This window comes from Hibiscus syriacus, unplaced genomic scaffold (assembly GCF_006381635.1).
Source record: "Hibiscus syriacus cultivar Baekdansim isolate YM2019G1 unplaced genomic scaffold, ASM638163v2 tig00110602_pilon, whole genome shotgun sequence".
Lineage (NCBI taxonomy): Eukaryota > Viridiplantae > Streptophyta > Magnoliopsida > Malvales > Malvaceae > Hibiscus > Hibiscus syriacus.
The window spans coordinates 1674991-1684827 of record NW_024062798.1 but is presented as its reverse complement, the minus strand read 5'-3'; the positions used below and the strand labels follow the sequence as shown (position 1 = coordinate 1684827).

At 38.1% G+C, this 9837-nt stretch overlaps 1 protein-coding gene across 1 annotated transcript; it reads right to left on the bottom strand.

Moving 5' to 3' along the window:
- Nucleotides 1-4825: 4825 nt before the first annotated feature.
- Nucleotides 4826-9400, bottom strand: LOC120135199. Its single transcript, XM_039151514.1, has 2 exons — nucleotides 9317-9400; nucleotides 4826-7335 (listed from the first exon to the last, which is right to left on the bottom strand). Exon 2 carries the CDS (start codon nucleotides 7202-7204, stop codon nucleotides 5123-5125), a length of 2082 nt encoding a protein of 693 aa, XP_039007445.1. The 5' UTR covers nucleotides 7205-7335; nucleotides 9317-9400; the 3' UTR covers nucleotides 4826-5122.
- Between the last annotated feature and the right edge of the window lie 437 nt (nucleotides 9401-9837).

Genomic DNA, 9837 nt, shown 5'->3' with positions numbered 1-9837 from the left:
CTTAGTATATGATGAAGTGATTATGGAGCAGCTTGTTCCCACGACATTTGACACAAAATTAATAAAAACAATTCATTTGGTTGATCTAATCATCTTAAGGGCCCTATATTTTATATTTTTATGTGTATTTTTATTGATAATTTGTTTTTACCGTTAAAATTTTATAAATACATTTCTATCTAAAATTTTACAAATTCGCTTCTTCTAATATAAAATATTACATGTCCCCGTTTATAATCTTATCTATAGGTTGCATTTAGATGGATTCAGGTAGGACTTGATTTAAGTTTAGGTAATTTTGGGTTCAAGTTATTGTTTTTTAAATTTTAATTTTGTCGGATTGATATTGTTTTAGGTTTAAATTTTAATCCCCAGTTGATCTAGTGGGATGAGACACTAGGTCTCTTAAGCAAGTTCAGGGGTTCGAATCCTGGAGTTTGCGAATGAAGCAAACTGGGTTGGAATGGCTGTCCTCGCTTTTACAGTACCCGATCTGAATTAGTCGGTCAATAGATCGGATATCAGCGATTAATTCAAAAAAATTATTTTTACTAAAACCAATATTTTTTTGGTAATACTGAAACAACAGCTTAGTAAGTGAGGCTGCTTTCTTGCCCAACTAAGTCTAACACTTTTGTAGGAGGATCGTCATAAAATTCTGTTTCAATTGCTCGACCTCTAGCCATTGTCGCAAGCTTGTCCGCAACCATGTTGGTTTCCCGATGGGAGTAACTCACTGGAATCTCCCAATCTCTCGCTAGCAAATCCTTAATCAGCTTGAAAATAGTGCATCCATCTTTTTTGGTACTTCGATTGTTGATTAAATGCACTGCCTTCATGCAATCGGACTCCACTTCCACTTTCCGAAATCCCATGCTCCACGCCATCACTAAGGTGTCATGAAGAACCCATAACTCAGCTTTCAGAACACTGAATAATACCCCAATACTCCTCAGAAACCCCGAATCCAATTACCATGGTGATCGCGCAGCACCCCTCCAGCGGCAGCCATACCCAACTCCCCTCCCATTGCTCCATCGGCATTGGCTTTAACCCAATTTTCAGCAGGTTTTTTCCACCGATTACTCAACTTGTTCCCAACGTTTTTCCTTGGGTCTTCTATCAACGTTGAAGCAATACTCTCCTTGAATCTAAAGCACTCAGCGAGAAAATCGGTTTGTTCCACATAGGCACTGTCCAGCAATATGCTACATCTACGCTTCCATAACTTCCAGCAAACAATGATAAAAAGCAGGCTCCAATGGCTATCATTAAAAGAAAAATTACCTATTCCATGAATATTACTGATGAACCACTCTTGTACAGGAATGTTCATGAATTCTCTCAGCTTATCGGCTTGGATTAACACCCTCCAAATATTTGCAGCAAACGGGCATTGTCGAAGCACATGGGATATGTCCTCCTCACCATGATTGCAAAGCTCACACCTTGTTTCCGACACAATATGTCGTCTGGCCCTTTCTTGATTTGTTAGCAATTTACCTTGTAAAGCCACCCAAAGAAAAACTTACAACCTCTGTTTACATTTGAGGCGCCAAATAAAGCTCCAATGGTCGCCATTATTATCACCGACAGAGCTATCCATAAACCTATACGCCGATTTAACTGAAAATTTCTGGATGGCCTCCCATTTCCATCTTGGTACGTCATCACCAAGACTAACCGTAGGCGGTTTAATCGCGGCAATATTGCTGCAAATTTGGTGTAAACCTCTCCTCTCCCATTTGCTGGAATCCAACCGTGAATTCATTCGAACAAATCCAGCGAGCTTTGGAAGTAAACAACTTCTTAAAGAACTGGACAACATGACTCCTAAGTTCGTCACGATCATCACACCATGCACCATCTTCGATTTGAAGCATAGAAATTGCGTGGAAATATCGAGTGTTTCGATGCCCATTGCTAATCCATTGATTCCTCAATTTTTGATACCAAAGCTTTTCCTCTTGATCAAGCACTAAATCAAGATCTTTCTTTAGCGAGTCCTCCAAATCCCATAAAAATGCTGATTCTTTCTTTTCGAGAGCTAATTCAACACCTCGGATTCGGGCAAGAAGAAGAGATTTCCTCATACCAATGTGTCCGAAAACTTCCTTGTTCCAAGAACGACACTTCTCTTGCAAATTCAACAGATTATCGAACACAGATATTTTTGTTCCATGAGCCATCTAGAAATTCCTCAGAATTTGGGTGATCGTTCCAAGCTTCCAAGAAGCGAAAAGGACGGCTATTCTTTCGTTCCCTCTTCACATCCGTTCTAAGCATTATTGGTCTGTGATCCGAGCCTATTCTTTGGAGATGAATAACCTCCGAAGACTCGGAAGTTTCGAACCAAGCAGGGTTACATAAACAACGGTCCAAACGTTGGTACAAATCACCCCGTTGCCACGTAAAATGTGATCCGGATTTTCACTTCCCCAGTGTACCGAGACTTTGTTCAAAGAACAGTTACTTTTGGAAGCTATCTCGCATTTTGCATTCCCATTTCTGTGATGGGATGGAGGCTATCTTACCCAACAATTCGAAGCCCGTTTGCGTCTCCTGGCTATGGAGAGACATAATCAACTCGTTCTATAAGGAAGATGAAGTCGAACGCTGCCTTAGAGACCATCTCCGTGTCCAGGAGGGCAATGGAGAATCACTTTTATTTTGGTTCGATCATTGACTGAGCGATGTTCCTTTGAAAATTAAATTTCCAAGGATTTTTTTTTTTTTGCCTTATCTAGCGATGAAAATGGCAAAATATCAGATTTTGGCTCTAAAAGTGAGTCGGGCTGGGTATGGGAGATTCCTTTACGCAGAAAGCTATTTGATTTAGAGGTTTCGCAATGGGAGGATCTTATTCCTTTGCTGGGTGGTTTCAGACTTAGTGAATCGGAAAATGATTGGCTCTTATCTTATGGACATGAAATGGAGAAGGCACGCACTCTGTCAAATCGTTTGGGTCTTTGTATTCAATGCTGATCACTAGTCCCCCGTGTTGGAGCAAGCTTTTATGGTTCGGTTTGGCTCCACCTAGGGTGGAGATATTAATTTGGCAAGTGGTCCAGTTGAGGATTGCTGTCAAAGCCGAACTGTTAAAAGGAGTTGATGTTTATGGGGACCATCATTGCCTCTTGTGCAGGTCTGAACCCGAAACAATTTATCATCGTTTTATTGATTGCAAGGTTTCTTGGGATTTATGGAATCGCTACTGTTCTGGAATATTTCTTCGGTTCCCCCAGGTGATGTTCTTTTTTTTTTAGCTTCTTGGTTTGATGTTGCCCCAGTCCTTTCGTCGGAGTCGATTTGGAAGTTTATTCCTTATATTGCCATTTGGTCAATTTGGAAATGTAGGAATGATAGTGTTTAGAAACTGCTCACTGGATCATTCCCAACTTTTCTTTCTTGCAAAAATTTCGGCTCGCAGCTTGGTTCAAAGCTAAAGTTCCATCTGCTTTAGCTTCGATGGACAGTCTTGTGTGCGATCCCTCTTTGGCGGATACATTTTCCTCTAGAGGCTCTTCGAGCCCTAATAATGTGTCTTGGTCTCCTTCTCCTCTGACTGGGGCGCTAGGGAATTGGGGGTATTCTTCGCAACTCGGATGGGAACTGCCTAGGGTCTTTCTCCTAAGCTATCAGCCCTTGTGTTGGTCGAACTTTTAACAATTAGATATGATCTTATGCTTTGATTTGGATCTGAGCAATAAATACAGATTAATTATGTAATGTGATTGCAAGAATGCTCTTGATTGGGTTGTTGATCCTGCTTTAAGCCCCGGTCCCTTTGTTCATCTTGTTTGTGACATTGAGGTAGTTTCAAAGGACCGGGCGGTCATTTTTTGCCATGTTCGCCGGTGTGCCAACTTTAAGGCAGATGGATTAGCAAAGCAAGGGACGAGTGATGGGGTGCCGTTTTGTTTTGGGGTTCGGCTGGTCTTGCTTATAGAGTAGCCTGGTTTTATTTCTCCTGTTTTATTTCCCCCACTCATGATGTAATTTTGGTCTTTTTGTTGTAGTTGTACTGCTTTTTTCTTGTTTAATAATATTTCTGAGGTTCTCTTCTCCTCCTCCCTCTAATTATGTGTATAGGTCGTTGTGTGTTGAAAAGTATGAAGGGGTTTTTAACGAGACCTCCGACTATTATAAAAATATATATATAATTAGTTAAATAATTAATATCATTAACTAAGCAGGCTAAAATGTTGATGCAAATCTTTTCTTAGAACCATCATTTCAAACATAAAAATGAAAAAAATCAGCATAGGGATATTTTTAAGGAAAAAATCATAATTTCTGAGTTTGAGTTCCGACTCGTTCTAACTTAAAATTCTTGAATCAAAACATGAGCAGCAGAGCGAAGCGGCTTACTGCTCATGGTGCAGAGAATGGTTCGAGTTTTGGTTGTGCTTAGTGAGGGATCTACCTGCGTAAAGATTAAATCACATTTGTCTAGGAAGCCTCTTTGGTTCAGTCCAACAGATGGTTAGCTGTTCACGGACTGGCTGTAGCTACTGTCTCTTTTTTTTCAGGTTACTGGCAGCAATGCAGTCCTACAATGAATATTTAGTCACTTAACTATCACTTCCCTTCGTTTCGATCAGCCACATTTTTTTCAAAATTATGTCTATCATTTGGTTTAAGTTTCAATTTCAAAATTATGCCTAACATTTTATTTAAGTTTAATTTTGATGACCCACCGTTAAAAATTTACCCTAAACAGGATTGGAACTATTGATCCATGACACAACCAATCCCAAACTGAAATTAACTTTAAGCCCACAAACAGGTACTATGACTCAACAAGGGCAAGTTATCAGGAATACAGTTCAAGAAGCAATTTCTATTAAATTTCAAGTACAGTCCAAGCATTAGCTTTTAAATGAGGCTTTAGTAATCAAAAGATGAGGGGAAAAATGGAATGCAAACGGATCCAACTATGGGACAACAACAAAAAAATTGCAATTCCTAAGTTTGGATCAAACTTAAAATATCAAAAACTCGCTAACCTGGTGTAGTTAGCAGTCTTCAAATTCTATATTTTTAGCCTTTTTCAGCATCCTACGGCTCTTTTGGCAGGCACCACCAGTTAATAAATCATCCTCAGCTTGTTTGCTACACTCTACAGACTAACTTCTTCTTGGGCTTTGCAACTCTTTAACGTCTCTTCTTCAGTTTTCAATGAAACATCCTCCATGGGTGCTTTATCGGATTCGACAATTACCTGAAGTAAATCCAAAGGGGTGGCTGCAGGGTCCAAATCTTGACAACCTGTTGGTGCATTCACAGCTACTTCTTGGCCTGTTAGCAAGTAATTAGGCACCTGATGGGAAAAGCGGAACATCTCTTCTTTTGGAATCCTCCTCACTTCCATCGGGTCCATATGCTTCTGGAAAACTGTTCTAAAACTGGAAACTTTAGTCAAAGGGACCACAGAGACTCCTTGCTCCTCGTTATAATCATCAAGCACTTCCACCATGTCATATTTGTGTCGCACATCATCTGGTGTATGTTCATTCCAATCAGGAGACCAGTTCCTGTAAAGAGCCCAGACATCCCCTTTCATTGGATATATTCTAATTACTCCGCGTGCACCTTTTGTGTACTGAACCTTGTGGGAGAAAGAATTTAAGGTTTCACTAATTTCATGTCTGCCACGTCTGAACTCCCCACAGGTTTTGGAGAAACCAGAGCCAATCCAGTCCAGCTCACCAAATTCACTGTTGCTCCTTGAATTAAGCCAACTGATTTTCATCTTAAAAGGCTTCAAGGATATCACCTTGTGAACTCGAGCGTAGAAACGGGGCATGCCATCATCAGCATCATAAGCAGCCCAGACTTGGTCATCTTCAAAAGAACTTTCACTTCGATCAAAGTCGAAATTATGAAAATCAGGATCTGGAACATTTATAGACAATGGCATAGTCCCTCTATCAGATTCGTCAGTAGTAGAGGTAGGCAGTGGCTGCTTGCCTTGATGAACTTTATTGGTATCACATCCATCTCCATTTGCCATGCTCCTCTGTTTCTTATTTTCTTTCTCTCTGACCTTCCCTTTAACTTTGTCACCATTTTTGGTTTCAGTTACAGAGCTCCAGGCCTTAAGCTTTTCACGAATCACACCCAGAGCCTTATCCATCAGCATGTTACGAATTACAAGCGGTGACAACTCTCTCTCACTAATGTACTTGTTATAGTTACCAGAATATCCATAGGTGCCTCCCATTCCAAAAAGATTCCTAGATTCAGATGTGTTTCCCAAGCCAGGTCCATTTCCCATGGGCATTTGAGTTGCCATATTACCTGCACAACCATTAACATAATTGTCATCTTTTCTCTTTTTCACGAGTCTCTCCGCTTTAAGAGCTTCTTCACGTTCCCTTCTCAATTTCTCTTGAGCCAATCCATCACTTTGAGATCTAGAATAATTTGTTCCATGGTTAAATTGATTATTATTTACACCATGATGCCCAGAAGCCTGCTGTTGTTGGTTACACCGATTTGATGACTGGTAAACATTTGGAGGCACCTTTTCTAAAGCCAAGAAGGCCACTTGACAAGTAGGGCAAAGAAGTGTCTGATTCAAGTACACCCTGAGGTATTCATACTGTGTCTTGCATCTATTGCAAACAGTCCAAAAGGTAGCAGGCTTTTTATTAGGAGGAAATGAGTTTTGGCCTACCCGGCTATTGTTGTTCTGAGTCCTAGCATTTGATGCTACATTAGAACTAGAACTATGAGAGCCATTTGTTCTGGGTGGCATTGATGAAACTCCACTCTGTGAATAAAACTTATGTTGGGTTCCCCTGGAATTTATCCTCTGGTTATAAGCCAACCTCTTAGCCTGATCTGATAACAAGCTCCAAGCCTCTGAAACAATCTTAAAAGCACCATCTGCACCCACAAACTTGTTTTTATCAGGATGAAGCATCAGAGCCAGCTTCCTGTATTGTTTTCTCACCATATCATCATCAGCCGATGGGCTTACGCCAAGAACACCATACCAATCAGCTTCCCCACCTACTTTATTCTCAGCAGAAATATACACATCTAGAGTTGTCAACATCTGGGCAATACCATCAAGGTCAGGAAACAAGTTTTGAGACTTCAAAGCAAATTTTTTAGCTCCAGCATAATCCTTCTCCTTTACTTTCCTTTCAGCAATTTCTTTTGCCCTAATTGCCTCGTCTTTGTTGCACTCCATGATTTCAGACCGACTTTAATATAGCACCTAGGTATTATGAATATAGTACGGCTACAACGAAAAACCACAATTCGCAGCTTAAAGTTCTTTCATGCCTTAAGACAGAGGTCACAGCTCCAAGTAAGTGATGCCTGATCCAAAGGAAGAAAGTTTACTAAATAAAAATTTACATTATTGAGAAATAAATGCATTACCAATGTGGTATTATTATATTAGGATATAGCCTTATACCTTTTCAAAACAAACAAAATCTTTATCGACACTCAAGTTTCGGTCACTTTCTAGAGAAATCGATATTCTTAAACACAGATTGACATTATAATCAAATCTTAAGAAGAAACAAGTTTCGGCATTATTTAAGTAGAAGCATTAGTTCAAATTCTTACAAAATTTCAATATCACAACAAACACATATCTAAGTACACATTACTAGCATAATACTTTCTCAAAAAATAATAAATCCATAACCAGCATTTCTTAAAAAGCTCAAACAGATTCCACTTTTATCTCAAACGGTGATGTATAATTTCACAATGCAAAATGAGCTGGAATAATTAATGATATAACTTATAAGACTATCCTCCCAAGAAAATGCACCATCGCAATTTACTAATTGGTTCTCTCTCAAGGCTGTAAGCATTAGAGAAAGATAAAGTTTTCTGTCGGTTAACGGAGTTATCTTTTTCAGAAGGAAATGTGACTAGGAACTTAACCAACTTGACAAATTGGGTACTTATAAGCAAAAGAAAAGACGGAGGATGTTGAATGTGGTTATCTCGAATATAGTCATAGATGCCATAATGACTTGTATATGGAGAAATATACAACTATGGCTAACACCTGCTGCAACGGGTAAGCTGGCTTTCTTAAGATATTACATTCAATATTAACCATGGTAGGCACATGCCACATTCATGCAGGAGCTATTTATATCATTTTAGTGTTTCATTTTTTAGACATAGATAGATGGCAAGGATTATACATTGTCTTTAGGGTTTCAATCTAGGGCTATTATTAAATATTTTTTTGTAACCCTAGCATAAATAAGCTGCAAAATAGATTTGCAGCCACATTTTTTCCCTTAATTAATAGGCTTCAGAAACTAAAGCCTTTTAAACCCTACATTTTCCAACTTCTATCTTACTTGTTTGTCATCCCTATTTCTTTTGATTACAAAGTCCAACAAGTTATAACTTTACATGGCTCTCCCCATATAATCATAGCATCAATCAAGCATGGTAGTTTTTGCTATCTAGACAACAGTTGTTATAGATGATATCGTTCCGCTTTGCAGGCTGGATCAACAGTTTGGTAATGAATCAACACAAAGAACATCAACAATTTTCCTTCATAATTCTAATGCAGCCTACCCCTCACCAAGAACGACTAACATTTCAAAAGTAGAAAAGCGCAAACATAACAACAATATGACCCGTAAATACGCGAAAAGCAACACTTTAATGTATGATGAGATCACAAGTTCACCAACTTGTTACCAGAAACAATAACATGTGCAAGAATTTAATACCACGCCTCAGGTACTATGAAGCTTACTTAACACCATTTCCTCCAAGACAACAAACCCAATTCCTCAATCTTAAGCATGTCAACAGGTTCATTCCTTTTCCACTTTATGCAACAACCTAAACCCTCAAAACATTATTTTTCCCCCAAGATAAAAAGGAACAATTCAAAAGAACTCCAAAAAGTCACGACAAACAATTAAATGAATTAACTTCAAAACATAATTTTCTACTTTCCTCGGCGTTTCTTAGCCTTCACTCGTAATCAATGAAATAGATAAAATAAAATAAACCAAAAGAGAGAATAAAATTAAGTCGCATTGAATAACCAAAACTTGGAACCTAACTGTAACGGAAACAACTAGGACACTGAAGAGTAAATCGAACTTCCCATGTCTCCCGTCTCCATGGATCTAAAGCTAAAAGATGTTCTAACAAGCTTTACAACGATCAAATTAACATTATAAAATTCTATCACCCGGTAGCAGTTTGAAAACCCTAGATTCCACGAACTTTCAAGGAACTGTAAACAATAATCACAACCAGCTAAAAATTTGTAGAAATTGAAGGTGTAAAATAGAAAATATACCTCTCTAAAGAAAGCATGCCAAGAGAAGTTTGAATCTGAGACGAACATCAATCACAGCGCAAAATGACACATTTTTTTCGGGCGTTCTTTTGTTTTCTTAGTTGACGTTCTGGTTGGGCCCCAAAAAATTGAAAATAAATAAATAAATAAAGGGTAAACTACATGTTTATCACCTAAACTATCACTTTTATTCCGTTTAAGTATCTAAACTTTCAATGTTTTAAAAATCATACCAAAAGTTTACTTTTTGTTTCATTTTATTACCCCGCAATTAAAAATTTAGGTACTAAAATAAAATAAAAAGTTAAAAATGGGTAATAAAATAAAATGAAAAGTAAACACCTGGTATTAAAATAAAACAAAAAGTCAATGTTAGGTATGATTTTGAAAAATCTGAAAGTTTAGGTACTAAAACAGAATAAAAGTGATATTTTAGGTACTAAACATATAGTTTACCAATAAATAAATTTAATTTTGCTTGTTAACCTTAACACAATAATCTTTTAAGAGTAAATTATTAA

Coding starts and splice junctions, on each gene's coding strand:
- LOC120135199 (XM_039151514.1), bottom strand. CDS start 7,204: ATGGAGTGCAACAAAGACGAGGCAATTAGGGCAAAAGAAATTGCTGAA.